Source organism: Anguilla rostrata, chromosome 15, assembly GCF_018555375.3.
Source record: "Anguilla rostrata isolate EN2019 chromosome 15, ASM1855537v3, whole genome shotgun sequence".
Lineage (NCBI taxonomy): Eukaryota > Metazoa > Chordata > Actinopteri > Anguilliformes > Anguillidae > Anguilla > Anguilla rostrata.
In genome coordinates, this window is record NC_057947.1 from 4,201,347 (window position 1) to 4,223,762 (window position 22,416).

Genomic DNA, 22,416 nt, shown 5'->3' on the forward strand with positions numbered 1-22,416 from the left:
TGTAATTAATTTTATTGAGCTGTTTTTTTTTTTAAGTTTATTTTTGGCCATACTTTAATGACTTTTTGAGGATACTCATTTATTTCAACCTTCAGCCACAGATGCCTGTATAAATGACAAGAACTATTCACAATTACCCAGAAAGCAAACCTAGATGTCCTTCGGTGTCCAACCATTTATCCCTTTTGAATTAACTGCTCCCTTGACACAGCACACAGCAGCGGGTTTTCAAACAGCAATTCTTTATTTGTTGCTATTTAGCCGACATGAAATTAGCTGCTTACAGAAAGGGAACAGGGTTAATATGCAGAGATGGTACACATTCTGTATTTGAAAACACAATACCTCTGTCTGCTATTCCAAATGATTTAGTACAATTAATATTACATATCAGTGGTTTCAAAAATAATTTAGGGCTACTGTGTTTTCGGACAAAGAGCTCGCCTTTCAGTAGTTACCTTTTTGGTTTTATTTGCAGATACATGGCTATATATTACATTTCTCGGAGGTATTTTTGGGGAGAAATTCTCAATATCTGTTGTGCATTTAGACAAATCTAGTTGTGTTCTCATTGCTAACAACCATGTGGTGTCTGTGGAATACATTTACGGGAGAGTGGGTCTCCTCGTTCTGCGTTTAACGGTCGCTATGAACCTTGTCACCGGCGATGACAAGGATCGTGTTTTGAATTCTGTTGAAATGGTGAGTCTCCCAGGGTTAAGCATCGGCGTGTCAGGTGCGTATGCCGTACCCAAAAGTGCATTTTAGCCGTGTTTGCCACAAAACACTGTCCTTCTGCCGTGTCTCCGCAGGAGCGCAGTATCCGCTAACTGTGTTGCTGACCTCTGTCACCGTTACAGGCTTGGACAATCCTCGCGATCCGGTGCCCAGAGTCTCAGGCACGTTTTAAGGAACAAGGCACCTCCAGAGTTCTCGTACCCCTCGGCATCAACACTGACTGCTGAAAAAAATCAGCCGGTTACATTCCGCGGTATTGAGATCGCCTTTTCCCTCCTATCATTTACTGTTCCTAGCTTTGCACTCTGTTATTCCAAACGCAGGGCAGTTCATTCGTTCGCTAACAATACTCATAGCAACGCAATTCTGAAAATGTGCTTTACGTTATTAAGTCTTCTGAACAAGGACTGTAATTGAGCCTGATTAATTTCGCTGCCAGCTGCTAGGTCCGTGTGGTCTGTAATATGCAAGTCAAAGAAGGAAATGTTGTTCATGAAAACAAAAGGGAAGGAAAATAAAACTACAAAGGCAACCTCGGTTTAATAATAATAATAATAATAATAATACGACGAGCTATGCTTAAAACGGAGGTAACACGGTTTGTTTAAAAAATAAAAAGTTAAGCAACTCGCATGAATTTTTTTTAACCACCTGAGAAAATCCTTAAGTTTCCTTTTTGTGAAACCTGTTCCTTGTGCTGGGAGTAGTTAATGGAATGGAGGCTGCAGGTAGGGCAGGTGAGAGTGGAATGGCGGGAGGGGCTAGCATAGCTTTAGCTGAGCTCTGCCAACGCTGGCCTACTGCTCCGGTCAGTAGCAGGGACGGAGTAGGAGGGCGGAGAAGAGTTTATTTTGGGGGGTTTTTTTGCGGGGGGGGGGGGTTGAGGTGCCTCTTTCTGACTCTTTTTCTCTCTCTCTCGCACTCAGCTGGTCGCTCCGTCGCCGGCCCTTTCCCGTTCACCTGCTCGGACCAGGTGAGCTCAGGTGAGCAGCCCAGGGATCAGCAGACGCTCAGCTGGGCGAATCCGATCAGCTTCACCTCGTCCGGGATCTCCGTGGCGTCACAGCCTGAAGCCTGGGGGGTGGAGCACAAGGGTCAAAGGGGATTAAACCACACCCTCACCCTGTGATCACCTGGAGACCTGCGATACTGGACTGCCCACACGGCACAGACCTTGGTCAAATACATATTATATAAAACATGTTTTATAGCAGTCTAACCTGCAAGTGAAATGGTGTTGGTCATGAGCTTGAGTAATGACCTGTGTGTACTTGGGTTGAATGGAACAGCCCATCCCTGCCTTCGGTCAAATTCAGAAATACTATTATGGATCCTTGCGAATTTTCAGCAAAATGTCACTGATCAAAATGTACAGTCACATAATTGCCATCAATGCGTGAGAATCTTACTGGTGTCTAAGGAGTTAGAGTATGTCAAATAATTATTTGATCCAGGTCTGCTTCTGTCATCCAAACCAACAGGTTCACAACAAATACAACTTTGCCAAAGACTATCCTCACCAGCATCTCTAGGACGTCCAAGATCAGGTGTGTCGGGCAGTCTTTATACAATAAAGTTGATGTATTGAGCTAATACAGGTACAAATGTATAGATTTATGCAGGAAACAAAATGGAGAATTTTATTTTCCCAAAAGTGAGACAACAGACTCTATACTTCACATGGGTGATAAGTTCAATATATTATTCTTCTGTTCTACACATATAAAATGCTAGAATGCACAAACACAAGATTGAAACTTTTGGAATCTTTGCATCTGAACAATGTGAAATTGCATTTCTTTAAAAATATATATATAAGCCAAATAAAAAGAGGGAAACAGACCCTCTGCAGCTGATTCAAGTCACAGAGCAACTGTTACACAATGTGACCACGCCTACTGGACTGTGACATCACTGCTTTGCAGCGATTTGAATCACAGTAGTCTCTTTAATCCCTGCGTTATGCCTCATTCATTGTGATGTGGCACAATCTATGCTCAATTAACTGAGATTTGGGCTCCAGAAAACAGAATTTTAATTGCCAATTCATACAGTAGCTCTTGTACAGAGTGCATTATCCTGCAGAGAAAGAGTGATAGATGACAGATGTCCGTTCCTTGTGCACACTGCAGAGAACACTATGGAAGGAGAAGGGGCGTGGCCACTGAGCGAGGGGTTCTGTCGTCAGGTTAAAGGGAGGAGGGGTTGTCAAGTTGCTCTTTGATTGTGACCTCATCAGACACCCAAATTGGTAAGCATGAAAGCTATTATTTAAAATAAAACAAGTTTTAACACACATTTGTTTACCAGGTCATCATTGGTGACTGATAAGTCTGTGAGACCTCATGACTGTGGCCATAGGCATGCAGAAATGTCCTGCAGAGTCCAAACCTACAGTGCAGTGTCTTTCCCTCCAGTATCAATATTCAGCAGCTGTGTGCTCTGTACTCTGGTACATTCTTCTCAACACAACTCTGTGGCAAGCACTACCACTCAACAGCATGAATCCTCACGTTCAGTTAGTTATGCTGAATCACGTCAAAGCAAAAAAAAAAAAAAACCCTGACCAATGTTTGACACTGACGAACAGTCATGAAAACACTCACAAATACACACCCTAAACCCCAATTCCCAGGCACTATCTAACAGCAACACGCCCACAAATTCTGCCAGAGCTGGTCTCGGTTGCGCTTATTCTGCATCGAGAAGATCGATATAAATCATATTTCAGAGGAAGGTCAAGAGACCGGCATATGAATTGATTCAGAAAGTCATTGATCTCTCATTCCATTAGAGGACAATGTTATGGCTGTGACCTGCTTGTCATCAGTGATTTCAAAAGCCCTCTTCGATAATTGCCATTTTGATCATTTTTGTCATCTTGGAGCAATCGTTTAAATCATTTGTTGAACGAATTCTGCCAATAATGGCGGCACTGCTGTTTCTCATTTTTTACACATTATACGTTAAACTGCTTATGTTGACTTGAAAAGTAAAAGATGAAATATCAAAATACTAAACTCCTTCAATATTATAAATATTTTCACTTGTTTTCATTCAGTTTTAGTTTTGAACAGTTCACACATGTCCACATTTAGCACAATTATATCAATGTCTTGTTTATATATAATACCTGTTTCCAGTTTAAAAGTAATCATTGCCAATCAATGATGTCATTCACACTATCTGCAAAAAACAACGTACTGATAATGTAAAATAAACATCAGAACTGTATTTTCACTGTCAGAATATTTTCACATTTATTTAATAATAATATTTTGACACAATTATTTAATTCTTTTTGTTCTATAAATTAGTCATGAGTTCACAGCAGTATGACTTCTTGTTTTCTGGATTGTACCCTGTTTTGGGGGGAAAATAGAAATTCCAGTATTCATGCTTGTATTAAGGCCACAATATTGCCTCAGAACTTGAATTAAGAAGCATTGCAGCTGCGGTATTTCGCATTCATTTACTGTTCTTGTGGGAAAACACAATAACCGATGCTGGGGCTATTCATAGAATGACACGCGGACGAATGCTGACTTGCAGTTTTACAGCAGTTTGCAGTAGCGATAAAACCTTTTCATAGCTTTATCCTCCTTGTGTTGTTGTCTAGGCCTATAATGAATGCTAGTAAACCAATCTCATCAGGACAGGATTACTCCCCAGACAGGAACAAGCCAAGGAATGGGTACTGTTTCGCCCCCCCACCCGCCCCTACCCCTCACCCCCCGCCCCCCTGAACCACACCATGACAACCCAGCGTATTGGCAGGACTTTAAACCGGTCGCCCCCTACATGTATAGTTTTGATTAAAAATATTGACATTTAGGAGTTGCGACCGCAAGAGATAATGTTCCATGGACATTTTTAAGTTCATTAGATTGACTTGAACTGAAATGGATTTGACTCTGACGTTTTGTCATAGAACTGAAAGACCATCTTTTTTGCCATTTTGGATAATTGTGTTTTTTCATGAAAAATGAAGTTGGTTGATAATATGATGACATTTTTGATGATATTTTGCATTGCTCTGATGTAAAAAGTAGGTTCTGAAATGGCACCATGGCTAATACCATGGTATTTTGTCCTTGATTTTTTGAGGTTTTAAGTAGTGCCATGTCACCAGCTGTGAGGACACAACATAGCTCAAGAAGTGTGAAAGCAGAAATATAATTTGTAGAATAATGTTAAACATTCATCTCTATGTGTATGAGAAGTGCTTTCCCTTATACAGTGCTCTCCATAATATTTTGGACAAAGACATTTTTTCTTGAGTTGGCTTTATACTCCACAGTTCTAGATTTCACATGGTCGAAGTGCAGATTCTCGTCTTTTATTAAAAGGTATTTTTATTCACCTCGGTTTTACCATGTATAAATTGCAGCACTTTTTATACACAGACCCCCATCTCAGGGCACCATAACATTTGGGACATATTAATGTTATTTAATTGCAAGTACTCATATTTACTACTTTGTCACATATCCTTTGTATGCAATGACTGCTTGAATCTGTGACCCACAGACATCACCAGGTGCTGAATATCTTCTCTGGTGATGCTCTGCCAGGCCTGTACTGCAGCCATCTTCTGCTCCTGCTGGTTTTGGGGGCTAGTTCCCGTAAGTTTTCTCTTCAGCATATGAAATGCATGTTCAGTTGGATTGAGTTCGGTTGACTAACTTGGCCAGTCAGGAATTTTCCAGTCTTGGCTTTGACAAACTCCTTTGTTGCTTTAGCAGTCTGTTTGGGATCACTGTCTTGCCTAAGTATGAAGCTCCATCAAATGAGTTTGAAATTGAGCCGATAAGGTGCTTCTGTACACTTCAGAATTAATTCTGCTGCTGCTATCAGCAGTTACATCATCTTTGAAGACAAGTGAGCCAGTACCTATGGCATGCCCAAACCGTCTCCCCACCACCATATTTCACAGATGAAGTTGTATGCATTGGATCTTGGGCAAGACCTTTTTCTAGAACTCTGCAGGCTCTTTTAGGTACTTCTTAACTAACTGTAACCTGGCCATCCTGATTTTTCCAGCTAACTAGTTCTGTTTGTGAAATCTTCTGCAGACAGTAGTCACTGACACATCTGTCAGTGTTTCTTTTCTGTCAGACAGGTGTTTTGGGGTGAGAATTCTTCATTCATCAATTATCAAGGTCTTCCTCGGCCAACCAGGCCCTTTGTGATGATTCACCAGTGCTCTCTTTCTTCTGAATGATGTTCCAAACAGTTGATTTTGGAAAGCCTAAAGTTTGGCCTATCCCTCTGACTGTTCTTTTCTTATTTCTCAGCCTTATGGCTTCCTTGGCACAACTCTGATCCTCATGTGGACAAACACCAATAACAAAAGCCTAGAATAGATACTGAAAGCTCTCTTATACTTGCACTAAGGAACTGTACACACCAGATTAATCAGAAACACCTGTGGAGCCACTTGTCCCAAACATTATGGTGCCCTGAAATGGGGGGAGGGCTATGTATAAAAAGTGCTGCAATTTCTACATGGAGAAACCAAAATGCATAAATGTGTAAAAATGCCCTTTAATAACAGCTGAGAATCTGTACTTTAACCACGTGTGCATGGTTCGATTACAAATCTAAAATAGTGGAGTATAGAGCCAAATCAAGAAAAATAAATATTTCTTTGTCCCAGACAGTATGGAGGGCACTGTATTAAATCAAACAGACATTTCTGAATACACACAGCCATCACTATCTTTAGACATGACACTCCAACACTAACATTAATCATCTGAGCACTCACCAGCTTAAAGGTCAACACTTTGTAGGTAATTGGATCATCAACGATCTTTTGGAGGTTAGCAGCGACTGAAAAGTGATACACATGTACATCAGACATAAACCGATATAGGCAACATTCCTGAATCAATCACGTTTATGAGCTAAGTACGGCTAATTTTATGCAGCAACCCTTTATTTAGATTGAGCTATGTAGCCATTAATATAATGTTTAAACGAATAATATTTATTACTGACAATAACATTAATAAACAAAATGCTTTCTATTAATGTTAGGAAGGTTAAGACTGGTAGGGACATTGTGGGGAAACTCACAGGCACACCATGTCATTTATAAAATAATTAAATACACTGCACAAAGAAAGCTGACATTACCGACGATGACATCATGTCCGTTGACCAATCCGGCAGAGAAGAGCTCCTGGGAAACTCCATCAGCAGTGTCTTCAGAGAAAACACAGAGACCAGCAGCAACTGAGACTGGCAATACAGCTAGAGCACACCAATAAAACAGCAACTACACATCAATAACACAGCAAGTGCACACCAATAACACAGCAAGTGCACACCAATAACACAGCAAGTGCACACCAACAACACAGTGACTGCACATCAATAACACACCAACAACATAGCAACTGAGACTGGCAATTCAGCAAGTACACACCAATAACACCGTAACTGCACACAAAGTGCACTCACTGTACACCAGTACACTCACTCCCCACCAATGGAACAACCACCCTCACTTTACACCAATAACACAGCAAGAACACTGACTCCACGCTCCAAACATTTCAAATGCATCCACTAAAAATGCTCAACACAGCAAGTGCACTTAATGAACATTTCAAATGCATTACTGTACACTGCAGTACCAACACAATACACACTACACTCTAATAACGCAGCAAGTTGACTCAGTCCATGCCATGTTACTAGGAACCATTTTCTTCATGTAATATTTATATTGAAAATAACATATAAAAGCAGCTATTTAAAAGCTTACCGCGACCTGGAGTAAACTCGAATCGTATGTCATTCAGCTCCTTTCTGGTGTTCCTGAAGAGAGGGAAATGAAAAGTTAATAGGCGTGCGATGCTCATCCAGTGATTCCTGGGAACCTAATTGTCCTGCCTCCACCTGAGTGAGCAGAAAATACCGGAACATCTGCAGAGCGAAGCTTTTAAGCGGAGCGTATCCGAGCCGCCTGGCCACACTAGGTTGGCGGTAAAGCCATATATTGAGACTAATTAAAGTATGTATTGGGCCGCAGTGTAAGTGCTGCCCACTGATTCCCTCTTAGTTGTCATTCCTGTAACATTCTGCAACCGGACGCAGGCGGTTCAGTTCTCCTTTTATGCTTTCCCGCCTTTTTTTCCACCTGGTTTGGAAGCCCAAACACGCTTGCTCTGCTTCCGATGTCGATTCGGGCACGGACAAGCGTGAGCTATCCAGTGAAGCACACCAAGTCAGCCACCTCTTCTTTTCACACTTCATTTGGTCATGTTCGCACACTTCAGCTGCAGCTCGTCAGGAGAACCGCCAGCACCCAGTCGACCAGCAGGGGTCGCCGGCGCGCAATGAGACGTCATCCCAGCTGGCTGAGAGCCTGCCATCCCTGGGAAAAGCCAGCGCCAATTACGTGGTGTTCTGCGGGGGCTGCTGGTAACTGTCAGCACTGCCACTCGTAAACTGAAGCGATTTTAATGGCTTTTTATCCGGAATAAGTACGTAGAAATAAACTTCAAAGGAAAGTATTGAACTGGCTGTCCAGTGCATCGCATGGTGATGACAGACAAAACTGTTTAAAAGGCCAACTTGAAGCCCTTTGATAGGCCACATCAAACACCTAGGATTTTCATATCTCATTTAATCTCCCTGGCTTTCATTTAACATAAACTTCATTAGAAACATACCCGACGAACCAAATTTCCCATCAATAAAATCATAAGAAATTGTTTATAGCAGGGGCGTCCAATTTTATCTGAAAAGGGCTGATGTGAGCACAAGCTTTTGTTTTAGCCTGGCACTACTACACCTGATTCTACCTAAGTTCTTCTACCTTCTATCTAAGTCTTGATTGAAGCCCATGATTAGATAATTAGTAGAATCAGGTGCCGGAGTGCTGGGCTAAAACAAAAAAACCTGTATCCATATTGGCCCTTTTCGGATAATATCGGACACCTCTGGTCGATATCGGCCCGGTTCTATGCACCATTAGAGAAGAGGCAGCAAGACAAATTATTTTCTGTCATCTATAACAGATGGATGCAATTTAAATGGAGCACATAAATCAGACGCAGCCAGAGGAACTGTCTGCAGCCTGACACAGACAGGCACGTTGATGGAGAATTTTCAGATCTTCCCGCAATGAATTCGCCACTCGACTGGCAATCACCAGCTCCTATTTTAATCTGACGGTAGGCCTCACCCGCTCTTTTTATAACGCACCGTTTAACTTTTTATGACGAGTGGCAATGTTTCACGCGCTGAAAACACCAGACCTTTATTTGTTTGGTATTTAAACGGATCGTTCTAAAAAGGCATATGTGCAACGGTGATAAAGAATTAATACTAACAAAAAAGAAAAAAAAACTTAAAATTGGCATCGTGGATAAAGATAGCACGTGCAGCAACTATCCTTATCAACAAAATTACTTGGTGAAAAAGCTCAGCCAATGTCTCGGCCAAAATAATAAAACATACGCCACGGCCTTGGAAAAAATCTGAAGAGTGTGAAATATGAAAGTGAGATTTACGCTTTAACAATGTATTTTGCCCTAAGTGCTTTCCCAGACACCCCTTTTCTCTGCAGCCACGGCAACTGAGGGGAGATTAGATGGGAACCCAAGGTTTCGGTAGTATATCTCCCGCGCTCCGCGTGGATAGAGCTGTTCGGTTCAGTGCTTCTGAGATGACTTAGAATGCCCGCATTCAGACGTTTATATCGACGGGCCGCGGGAAGGCGCCCCAGAGAGGTGGAGGTATTTTCGGTGTGTTTTGGCAGAACGCCGCGCGGCTCTCCGGATTCTCCGGGTGCGGAGGGGAGGGGGGAGGCGAGGCGTGCTTTTCCCTGGAATGATGTCCTGTCACGGTGAATTAGAGGTCTCGGAGCCGCCTGTTAGCCCCCCGTTACCGGCCCCTAAATCACTCACTCCGCGGGGAGACGGCCAGGTTTAAACAACATACTAAATCCCCGTCGCGGTGTCATCAATCCCCGCGCAAACGCCGCCGAAGACGGAGCTGGGGAATTTGAGATGATGTTCCGTTTCGATGTCTCTACAGCGAACAGAGCAAGGCGGCACAATTACAGTTACAAAAAAGGATATTACCTATATGTTTGGCTGCATTATGGCCAATTGGATTGTCTTTTACCCTTTGAAAACAAAACCCTAATTTTAACAGCTGGTGTCTTTTGTGCATGAACTTGTGTTGTGTAGCTGGACTTCATAATCATTTCGATATCAATATAGCCAGCCTATTCCATTTTGTGAGTGTTTCTCAGTATCATTACAAACCAATTAGGTGGCAATCCGATAAATAAAACTGCAATAATAGAGTAGAAACTAACACTGGAGTGCATGCATACGAGAGGGGATCTTGCCGATGCATTTTCAAAATTTCAGAGAAACACTGTTTGTTAGGCTTAAAGAGGAGATATTTTCATCCCATTAAGTGACTGTTCCAGGGTGTGGATGGGCCCCACAGTCCGATATTTAATCCAGACTACGCTAGCGCCAACTGTGGTTGGCAGCCCCACTTGGCAATACATAATTTGCCATAACATCACCCAGGGAGGGAGGGAGGTAGGGATACAGTCAGCTGGGTTGACCTCATCTCATCATTCAGTCAATATAGGCCTACAGCCTGCTTGCTAAAGCTTCATATGCAGAGTCTTTCTACAACTTGTGTGTGTGCAAGCTCAACTTGTCTGCACAAGTGTCATCCTCCTACTCATGCTTGTGCAAGCTCAACTTGTCTAAGCAAGCGTCTTTCTCCTACTCATGTCTGTGCAAGCTCAACTAGTCTGTGCAAGTGTCTTCCTCTGACTTGTGTCTGTGCAAGCTCAACTAGTCTGTGCAAGTGTCTTCCTCTGACTTGTGTCTGTGCAAGCTCAACTAGTCTGTGCAAGCATCTTCTTCCAACCAGTGTCTGTGCAAGCTCAACTAGTCTGTGCAAGCGTCTTTCTCCTGTACTGCGCCAGACAAAATGACCGGCAGGCTTGCGTTATCACTTTGTGTTGCTTCGTGCAATAAGTGGAGCAAAAGCAGTGTTTGCAAAGCAGTGAATATATTTTAATATTTTAAATGTGCAGATAAAGACACTGAAACAATATTTGCTTTGTTTTTTTGGTGGGGGGGATTCATGCTGTAATGTTAAAATAAATACTTGCTTTAGCTATGCGTGCTCATTTGCGCTCTGCACTGGTATGTCAGAGGTGGAAGTGATTACCACTTCTCCTACGCAATCCCCACCTCATCTTCATCTCTAACGCTTAAAGAGGATTAGGGCGAAAAGCTGCTTCCTGCATGTTTGCTCACTGATATGGCATGTTCATTGATATGATGTGCTTATACAGTGCTTAATGTTGCCTGTTTGTTCAAATGTTCTACAATGAACTACTGTATGGTAAGTGCTGTTGTATTTGTTTTTATTTCTTATGTACACAAGTATCACTTTGAGATGTACTGTTCATGAAATGTGCTTTACAATATATTATTATTATTATGACCCAATCCAATAAGCTGCACCCAGTTCGTCTGCACTTTAACTTTTGTAAATGAACAAATATTGTGGTTGTGCAAGAGGCCATTTTAGGAGACAGCACACTTTTAAAGCAGTGGCAATAGTTGGCCGGTTGTTTTCTCGAGAAAAAAAAAAGAGCTGATTTTAAGCCGTAAAAGTTTGTTACCATAAACTTTCACACCGCCCACATCACTTTTGATCCAAAGAAACAACAATTTGCGGCTGGGTATTTCACAAGCTACCAAAAGAACACTTTTCATGTTGGTGGTAGGGAGAGTGTGAAGCTTTTCGTTTGGGATTTTACTGCCCCATCTTTCATGTTATTCAACTGTAATATAATTTTGTTTTGTTATTTTGAACTAGTGCCCCAATCCAGGGCAGGAACCTGTGCATGAGGCAAAACAATTTAATGAAATATTGAATAAACTGTACTGGAATTATGTATGCTCAATTGATATTTAATAAAGTGCATGAAGAGAAAAAAAAAACATTCTAAACTATTTCGTTTTAATTATTATTTTGTAAACTGAAATAAAAATAATAGCAGGAGTTCTGAAAAAAAGCTACCAGACCTGCTCTTAAAACTAAATAAACCTAAACTGAAATCAAAAACTAAAAAGTTATTCATATGGGTTAGTTAATGTAGTTAAAATCAACAACATATTTAATATGTTATTATATTAACATAACTACTTGAAATGACTTTGCATGAATAATAAAGCACTTGTCCTACATGTGCCTTTACACGTGTTTCCATCCTGGCGGTTTTGATCTTACCAAATTCAGATTAAAAAAAAAAAAAAAAAGATGAATGCTGAAGAGTGTGGAATCGTTTGTAAGCACAGTTAACGAGCAAATCTGATCGCATGCATATTTTATGAATGAGGCCCATTGTGGCAAAAGATACTCTATTACTAAATACTTTTGTACTTTCAAGGCACTTAATGAAGCAGCAGTACCCAATAAATTACCCCAGGGGAAACACAGAAGATAATTTTAAAGAGGCGTGTGTCTAAGATTGGGCTGAATGAAACAGGAGCGTAGGCTAATCGAGTATTTGCTGAGATTCCTGCATGCTTATGCAAGCTACGCTAAGAGTAAAGGCCGGCGAAATTATGCATCTCGGCTACAGACAAATATCTTTCGCGGAAGACATCCTGGGGCGGCAAAGTAGTGTAACATCTAGGGAACCGTGCTTGTAACTTGTTGAGAGGTTGCAGGTTAAAATCTCGCTGCTGTTGTACCCTTGAGCAAGGTACGGCATCATCTAACCTCAACTGTTTCAGTGAAATCCTGCTGTATAAATGGGTAGTATGTAAAAATGTAAGTCATGTAGACCACTCTGGATAATGGGGTTCTACAATGGAAATTAATATTACTACTGTCGTTATTACTACTACTACTACCACTTTACTATTACTGCCACTCCTAATACTACTACTACCACTACTACTACTGCTACTACTACTACTACCACTTTACTACCACTGCCACTACTACTACTATTACTACTACTAATACCACTACTGCCACTATTACCACCACCACTACTACTACTACTACCACTACTACCACCACTACCACTACTATTACAACAACTACTACTATGCTGTCCAGAATTAATTAAGCTTTAACAGACTACATATTCAATAGGGACCACAGTACAACCACACATACTGTATATACTTGTACATGTAAGAGTTGAGTTAACACATTTTACTGTGTACTACTGCTGCTACTACTACTACTGCTACTCCTACAAAATGATAATAATGATGACAGATCCTAACAGTGTTTCAGTTTAAAGGATAGCTCTCAGTGGGCATGGCCTGCTGTGCTGCCTGTCTGCCACGGGCACATTTTTAATGTTCTCCCAAAGTCTGTATCACAGTCCCTGATCCCATTTCAGCCTCCCCATTATATTTTCCCCTCTCTGTTCAGACAAATCTGCACCAAGAGTCTGGAAGGCCTGTGACAGATCATATCACTGAAAACAAACAGACAGCACAGGGTAACTTCAGACCAGCTACACAGATTGGAAAGGATAACAACACTTGTCCTGAAGTTAGTTTTTCTTTTTCTTTTTTTTTGGAGATTAGGGGCTTGCTTTTACACGATGTTAACTTTTTGCGACAACATGTCTGAAAATGCTGTGTGCTCAAGTAGGACACATCAATCTGCAAAAAAAGGATGTATTACACACTGAGCTCCATAATGTTTGGGACAAAGTGATTTTTTTTTCTTCATTTGACTATGTACTTCATAATTTTAGGTCTGTAATCAACCAATTCACTTGTGGCTAAAGTGTACATTCTCAGCTTTTATTTAATGGTATTTTTTTAGAAAATACATTACTTTTTATACATAGTCTCCCCATTTCAGGGCATCATAATCTTTGGGGCATATTAATATAATGTAAAAAGTAGTCATTAGTTCTTTGTCACATGTTCTTTGCTAGTGATGCTCTGCCAGGCCTGTACTGCAGCCATCTTCAGCTCCTGCTTGTTTCCCTTAAGCTTTCCCTTAAGAATATGAAACGCATGTTCATTTCGATACAAATCAGGAGAATGACTTGGCCAGTCAAGTCCTCATGTTGACAGAGGGCAAAAACAGACTCCAAAGGCTAGAATCAAAACTAGGTACTGAAAGCTCTCGAACAGCTGCACTAGGGAAGCGACTGAACACACCTGACTAATCAGAAACACCTTGACCCCATTTGTCCCAAGCATTTCATAATACTTGGGACAAATGAAATGGAGGGACTGTGTATAAAAAGTGCTGTAATTTCTACATGGTGAAACCAAAATGTATAAAAAATACCCTTAAATAAAAGCTAAAAAAGGCTTTGGCAGATAAGTTGGAATCAATGGGCTTCTGTTTCACAGACTAATAAAATTATCTTCAAAAAAATAATGAAGAAACTTGGATACCCTTACTTCATCAAACTGATCCTAATCCAGAGTTTAGGCACCATTGACCTATCAGGAGCTCCTAACAGAAAAGCTCAAAGAAACCACAGTGATAATGCAAGGCCTGAAAGGACAGCCTGGCATTGCCAGCGATGCCACTTCATTGGCAGACTCAGCTGTCTGCCCGGGATACAGAATGAGTCTGTGTTGCCTGCTGGACATGGTCAGTCCGCAGCGTACAACAAATACAATTTATGTTGCTGACTTCCATGTTTTGTTTTTCTTTTCTTACTGTTGGTACTCCAGTTGCATATAATTGAAATATTTCTTATCGCAAATGGAAAATTCTTGTTTTTGTGAGACAAACATATTACCAAATATATTTATGGTGAGCTGGTAAGCACATTTTAACAATATATGTACCAATAATATGTGTACACCACATAACTGAACCATTTCCAATTTAAAGATTAGTGAGCAAATGCATGGCATAAACCCATTGTTGTGAGGAACAGATACAGGCAATCATTGGAAAAGCTACATTTTAGAAGCCAAATAGAGTGTACTGAAAATTCACTTAATAGAGACTGGAATAGGCAAATGAATTAATTATTAGTTATGAAAAAAGATCATGAAGAATGACCATTTTCAAAAAAATTATTTTGTTATGCAGTATAAACTTTACAGGCAGGCCATCAAAATATAGGGAGATTAAGCTACTTAAGCCTGCAATAAAGAAACTATTAATGGGATTGGTATCTATTAGCCAATGATGATCTAACTGACTGCAATATCATAGGTAGCATGTTAGTTACCAAAAATTGCACCAAAGCTTTAATTCCAAACACAATCAGGTAATGTTCACCTAGCTGTCATACACCACATTCACCTTTAATTGTGAGCATCGGCATTTTCCACTAAAAATCCAAACTGCATTACCAGCAAGCTGTTTGTCGCACATGGGGTAACAACTACGCTACATCTTAACTTAAACTCTATCAAATCCAATAAAATGTTAATATTTCATTATTTTCATTACTTTTGCATGCCTTCAGCACTGGAATGGCTGTAAACTTGCGCTCAAACGTGATGTATGGAGCTAATACAATGAGACATAACGTCTCATTAAGAGGCATTTGAATGCTCAAACTCTCTCAGAGGTTGATTTGCAACCAAATCTGTGATCCACGGAATGGAAAAATCAATGAACAATGAGCTAACCAAACCGCTTACCGTGCAGAGCAGGTTTGCCAGGTGATGTAGCGAGTCTTACCGGACAAGTCTCTTTCAAATCTAAATCGATTTTCAGGAAAATTTACTTTGTTTTTATGTAAATAAACTGATTGGAGTTTACTGGAAGGACCGGTAGGCTCTTCCTCAAGTGATAGGATGGTGGACATACGTGCCAAGAGTTTGGCCCGTTCCAGTGTGTCCTATAGACTCTACTGTTTGTTTTCATACAGGTCAGGCTGCAGATGTTAATGATAGTAGGAACTAAATGACAACGGTCATTTTGGTTATTTTTTATCAGAAGCCTACCACCCAAAATCATTTTACATGCACAGTATAATGTGTTAAGCTCAGATAGCTCAGATTTCATCCCTGTTGGACTCACATAAACGGAATTAACACTGAACACATTACTGCATGCTGATTTACATACTTTCAAATATGAAATGCTGCAAACAAATGTTCCTAATCCACCCACCCCCCCCCCTCTCAAACAGCCTTGTTCAGAATAGGAGAAATTGTACTCCGTGGGGGTGGGGGGGTCAAACGAGATGACACTGATCCTGGGTCAGTTTCGGACGACCAGGGCACATCTCTACCAGCTGAGTCTGACAAGCATCATTTAAAAGAATACCTACCCCCTTCTGCCCTCCAGTTTAGTATGGAAATATATTCAGAAATGCAACACCTGTTTGTTAGCACACACAAGAAGAAGGCCTCAGGTCATCGTGCGGATATTGCAACAGAAACATTCCCATTGTGTTTCGGCACTACCGGTCTTTGCTGGAAACGGTAAACAAATGAATTTTCTCTCAGGAAATGTGTTCTCACCTCAGCCGTAGGACCATATTCACAGCGCTTGGTCCTTGAACATACGGTACGTGCTCGAAAGGTTGAACCTTCAACAGAAAAAAAATAAACAATAGAAAAAGTTACGCAACACAGCCTCTCTGTTGGCCAGATCAGGTCCTCATCTATCAATAGCGCTTTCTTCATTTGCCAACATATTCTGACGATCGGCAGGATCTTCACAATGAACTGCCACTCTAAGAGGATTTAAGCGTCCTGCTAATAATTAAGCGCTGCTGACGCCACTGATGAAAGACGCGAAGCTTCCCGCACAATTAATTGGTGTCAATCAGGAGTGCTGATTTTTTACATTAGAGTTATGTCTGACACATGATGATAACGTTATTGGTTTATTGTGTGTCTCAATATACATGCCCTGAGTATTCCTTGGTAGTCAGTGTTTAATATCAAAAGGCACTATATGACCAAAAGTATCTGGACACACCTTGGTCTGGGGTTGTTTTTCATGGTTTGGCCTGGCCCCTTAGTTCCAGTGAAGGTGAATATTAATGCTACAGCATACAATCACATTCTTGATGATTCTGTGCTAACCCAACACTATGGGGAGGGCCTTTTCCTGTTTCAGCATGACAATGCCCTGGCCACACAGTGAGGTCCATACAGAAATGGGTTTGTCAAGAATGGTGTGGAAGAAGCTGACTGGTATGCACAGAGCCAACATTTATTATAACGTCTTCCCAGAAGAGTGGAGGTTGTTATAGCAGCAAAGGCTGGACCAACTCCATATTAATGCCCATAATTTTGGATGAGATGTTGATGTCACATGTCCGCATAATTTTGGCCATGTAGTGTATGTTGGAGTCAATATACTAGGCTACTGTATGTCTGTAGCCTGTAAGGCATCCACATTCTGTAGGCAACGTGGTATTCAAATATAAATCAGGATGGGAACATCACATTGCAATACGTTACATTACATTGCATTCATGCAGCAGGTATACTCATTCTATCACTAATGGTAACAACATTTCTAGACCAGGAAGTGTACATGTGACATCACTAAGTTACCTGCATCAACCTTGAACCATAATACAAATCATAAAAACATACAGAAAATATGCAGTCAAAAAACATGCAACTGTAAAAATGTATGTATTTATAAACCTGAATTACATAAGGTAGGAGCGCTATGGGGCGGGGATAGTAGAGACAACATTACAAAGACTGAGAAATAAAAGAAGATACTCTAACTAGACGAGAACACCTAGAACATCTAATACAGGGTATCGATGGTCATAGGAGGACCTCTGCCAGCGTGAGAGAGTGGCTCCAGTGCTCTGGTAACAGGTGTAGGTAATCACTGAAATGCTAATGATCTCTCCGGCTCCTAACAACCTCTCCAGCCCGCGAGCTCTGGAGGATGCAGATAAGCCGCTGCGGTCCCTGGCCCTGCCGGCGATAAAGATCGCCGGGAGGCGGGGTGGGCGTGCGGGCGAGACGGAGGCTCGGCTCGGCGGGGCGAGGGGAGGGGAGGGGAGGGGAGGGGGAGGGGGGTTATCGCAGCTCTCCCGCGCGAACGCATCTTACCTGCGGGTGCTGGATGGAGAGCCCTTCGATGGGAATGCTGCTGCCGTTGGCTTTGTTCTGAAAAAGGTAAAGGAGAGGCATCGCGCTCATTTCGAATACCGCGTTCTCGCCTCGGCTGTCTCTTCCATGGGTACCCGTATATGGGCATGGGGTCTGGGCTGGGTCCATATCGTCCACTACGCACATGAGATACAGTGACACGCACAGAAGCAAACTGTCTCTCATTCATCCACAAAATATTACAATATTGTCCAAAACACACTAACTTAACAGACTAGCACATGGGGAGACATTAGACAAAGAAAATACTCCTGTTGTGACTACATGTTCTTGTGGGAAAAAACTATTGAGTATTTTTATCGTATTGGTACCGTTGACTTACATTGAAACAAGTGGCTGAAACACCTATACTGGAGCCAACCACAATGCCGCTAGTGAGCAACGTCTCTCAACAAGACCAGGAAGTGAGCTTCAGAAACTGAGCCCATTTTTGGCTGCTTGGTACTTTAAGGCAGCATTCCTTAACGCTGACCAGGAACAGCTGGTTTTTGTTCCATGAATGGAGCTCTTAATCTGATCACTGGCCAACCATTTTTCTTTTTAGTGGGCCATGGACAATATGCCCAAACATCAACTCACAGAGGCTAAAACTGCACAGGATTCCTGCACTGTGGGGCATACAGCAAACAGAAGGACGGGAATTCCATCATCCCGTTCTTTTCCCTCGTCCAAGCAGTAGCATGGATTTCAAAGGTTGATGAAATCTTTCCAAGGCTCCCTGAGATTCTGGATAACATGCGCTAGAGACTCATTATTTAATCTCTAATTGCTTAACGACTCTATAAAACACGAGCCAGGCCATAAAATTAGAACCCTGATCTGACTGGATGAATTTTCGTGGCCCAAAAGTGGGACACAATTTAATCAGAGCCTTCACAACAGCATGAGCTTTAAGCCGTGCACAGAGCTATAGCCGCGGGGTGTCGCGTTTCGGCCCACATTAAAGTTAGCAAATATGTGCGACCACACTTTGATCTGGGGAGAGGACCGGCACAATCAATTAAAATAATCTCAAAAGGTTCACTCGTAACAGGAATAGGCTCGAGAGGATGGAATCCAGAATCCATCCAGAAAAGGGCTTGTAATAAGTGGATGGAGATGTGAATGTCATTTGAAGTTCTATACTTCTGCAAATGAGCATTTTTTTTATCGTCCATTTAATCTGAAGCATAAAACTTGAGAGACTGTGTGACCAGGTCCATAAGATGGCTGCCTGTTAATGGAGCTCCGCTTGCAATCGTTAAAATGTATTTTAGCGTCTATATTAGGTTTAGGTTCCTGGGGTCGTGGCTGTTGAGCTTGGAAGTATGACAGAGTTTTAAGAGCCTCGTCTGCTACTTCCAGAGAGTGGAAAAAGTCCCCTTACCCTCGTCTGGCATCGCGGCTAAACTTCCTGCTCGCAAGCAGAGCAAGCAGAGGAGGCCACATTTGAGCCCGTTAACCCAAGCGTTGCAGACTTGACCGATTTTCAGCAGCATCACGAAGGCACAGAATGACACCGCTCAGGACAAAATGGAGGATCGGGAGAACGGAAGCTCTCGCTGCGCTCACAGGGGCTCTCTGAAGGCGCTGAAGGCAGCAGCTCCCCTCGGTGTGCTAACATAACAAACCGGCGGCCTCAAAGTGACAGGAGGGCCCGTCCCGGAGATCAACGGACACATCAGAACGTACCCTAGCCGAGAGATTCCAACTAACCGCACGCCTTAATTAACACGATCCCTGGCCCTGAGGTGCACCGAATGGAAAATAATCATTCGGTCGTCAAGAAAATAGGCGTCTGTGCAAGGTCACACGCTCTTTTTTTTTGTGTGTGGAATAGTCGGTTGCCGTTGCTGTTAAGATGGCCGCATTCGGAGACATAAAAGTTTGTCGCTTAAGGGATCGATCGTGACTTGGAATCGCCCGGCAAAGCGTCTTCGTCCCTCGTCTGTCACTCCGATGACTCCCCGATTCCCCGAGCCAGCTGTGCAGATATCTCTGTTTCGGCGATGAGGAGAACGATTCGGGGATTTGATATAGCCCCCCTTACCCCTCCAATCGCCCCAATCCTGCGCTTCTGACCGTACATATTTCGCCTTGTGTGCTACTTGATAATTGCTCGTAGCATTTAAGGAAACCTCTTTTGTTGACAAAAACATGTCATTGGGGAACATTCTGTAATATGCTTGTTTTGATATTTAACAAATTGTTATAAATGTCATTATCAGGGGCACCCAAGAGGGTTTTGGGAAAGGATGCTGTAAGACGATCATGAGAAAAGTAAATTTTAACAAATTATGCTCTGTCAGTTTTCTCACGGCACATGCTAGTTCTAAATATCACTGCTGTAGGTTATTATTGTGCCTGTTGTTTACAAGATATGCATTTTCCTGCTGCTTTGTTTCAAGCACATGATTTTCTATTTTATGATTATGCATGGCAAACCTATCTGTATTAATTGCTTGAGTTTACATGGTGCTAACCACCCTGTGAAGAGAATACAGTGTTTAGATAGTAAGCATAAGAGGTGAATATTGTTTACAAAGACAATTTGATGTGTTAGTTACTCTAGACCACCTAGGGTGAGTACTTTGTTGAAATCAATTAGTTTGCCAGCAAACACTTTTTCCATTAAAAATATGTATTGGCTGAAATCATAAAACCAGTGCAACCTTAACTTTTTATCAGCTGACAGTAGTTTTCTCAAAGGTGGCAGGTATTGAGCTAACATTATTTGGTCATGACATGAAAACAGCTTCTCATCAAGTTAACATATTTATATTGCTAGTACTGAATCAAATAGCCTTATGGTGGCAGAGCACACTCAGTGGTTTTCAGTTAGACAGAGGAATGCCCATAGGCCACAGATATATCAAGTTTATACCACAGATTCAATGGTTCAAGGCTTAGCACAGGCCTAAAATTGATATGCTCTCCTTGTTTCCCACTCACAAAAAATGGCAGGTTGCACTTGACTATGAATGAATCAACTCACCGACAGGCACGCACAGACACACACACACAAACATACACAAACACACCACATAAACAATCCAGGAACCAGACACAGCCATTGAAAAAAAAAACTGGATATTTAGGGTTTGTTATTCACATCATAATTCATACTTCTACTGTTGCCCAGCAATGCGGCAATCACATTTTCCACTGAGCTTCTGTGTCATGTAATCCAGTTACACGAGCGCAAAACGCTGTCACAATAAATCTGTTACCCATCTCACAACATATTTACGGGAACACGACGTGACATTTCTATTTTCTAACAATATCATCTCGAGCAAAGTACGATTGAACGCGCAGAACGTCACGATAGTTCTAACAAGCCTGCAATGAAAGAGCGTTTATTTACTTACATCTCCGCTTCCGTGTCTGACCCTCCGTGACTGAAAGAGATGATATCAAACAGATTCAGTTTCCTCAACCGTTACTACACACACGCAACAGCCTACATGACAGACTTGAGAAAGCCATAGAGAAGCATGTGCTGGAATGAGTTCACTGGACAGTGGTTAGCATTGGGAATGCGACAAATAATTCAAAAATCAAAGTGCCGGGATAAGAAAGCCACTTTATCTGTATTCCTTACATATCTGATTTGTTATGTCTGTTCTCTTCTTTAGTTATTTTTGTTTAGCCTCAGCAAGGGCCCGGTACGCTAGCAGTTAGCTGCAATGGCATCAAAAGCATATTTTACCTTTGATCATTCCAGCCTTGTCGCTCTCTCTCTCTGTCCCTCCTATTCCCCTAGTCTCCGGAAGCCCATCTGAACTACTCTAGCCCCCAATGCAGCTGTCACTGTGAAACAGGTCAGTTCATGGTGCTGTACTCTGGGTGTGGAGTACTATGACAGACAAGGTAGTGTACATAGGTGTGGCTGGAAGACCGATTGCTCTCAATCAGTCCTTCTGTGTGATGACGACCCCCAAAAAAAACCCCACCAGATCGCATAACTCGCCCCCAGATGCGGCGCGACATTCGGCGGCTCCGCCTACCCTGTCCTGACTGGCCGCGGCCTTGCCCTCCTCGCTCCTCTCGTCCAGCTCGTCGTCGCTCCACTCCCAGTCCCCGTCCTCCGTTTTGTGCAGGTGTCCGCTGGACCCGGGGACCCTCCTCACCTGCGCGAGCAGACACCTCTTCACACGCCTCGCACCGACCCAAGCGTTCGCACGCCAACACACCTACAGCTGAGCGCTCTCTCTCTCTCTTTAAAACCGTACGCTGACAGCACAAATACACAATGCTGGTTCAACAAATGTAACTGCTCAAAAAATGTGCGGATACACATAAATGAGTTAACGCAGACTGCTTTAAAAGTGTATTACTGTATGCAGTGGGTTTTGGATTTGATTACTCTCATAATTCAGCCATACTCTGTCAGAGGCTGTTAACTGAGAAGGTACAGTCTGTGCGCAGAATAAAGACGTTGAGTCAATAGACGCTGCAGGCAGGCAACTGGGGCGATCTAGGGGAAACACTCGGAATCTTAGGGCTAAATAAAATTATGTTCCCATCTTCTGCTTTCTCTCGGTGAAACAAAACAAGCAAAAACAAAACATCTGGCCGCTCAGGT

The 22,416-nt window shown here is 42.1% G+C and overlaps 1 protein-coding gene across 1 annotated transcript in view; it reads right to left on the reverse strand.

The window, feature by feature from the left end:
* Positions 1–222: 222 nt before the first annotated feature.
* LOC135240335 (STE20/SPS1-related proline-alanine-rich protein kinase-like) overlaps positions 223–22,416 on the reverse strand; it is a 34,962-nt gene continuing 12,768 nt past the window's right edge. The window contains exons 11-18 of the mRNA XM_064309683.1: positions 21,839–21,961; positions 21,200–21,229; positions 17,790–17,846; positions 16,224–16,291; positions 7,514–7,566; positions 6,880–6,948; positions 6,509–6,573; positions 223–1,812 (exon numbers count right to left, since the gene is read on the reverse strand). Coding sequence (XP_064165753.1) covers positions 1,738–1,812; positions 6,509–6,573; positions 6,880–6,948; positions 7,514–7,566; positions 16,224–16,291; positions 17,790–17,846; positions 21,200–21,229; positions 21,839–21,961 — 540 coding nt within the window. The 3' untranslated portion in view covers positions 223–1,737. The remainder of the gene's footprint in view (positions 1,813–6,508; positions 6,574–6,879; positions 6,949–7,513; positions 7,567–16,223; positions 16,292–17,789; positions 17,847–21,199; positions 21,230–21,838; positions 21,962–22,416) is intronic.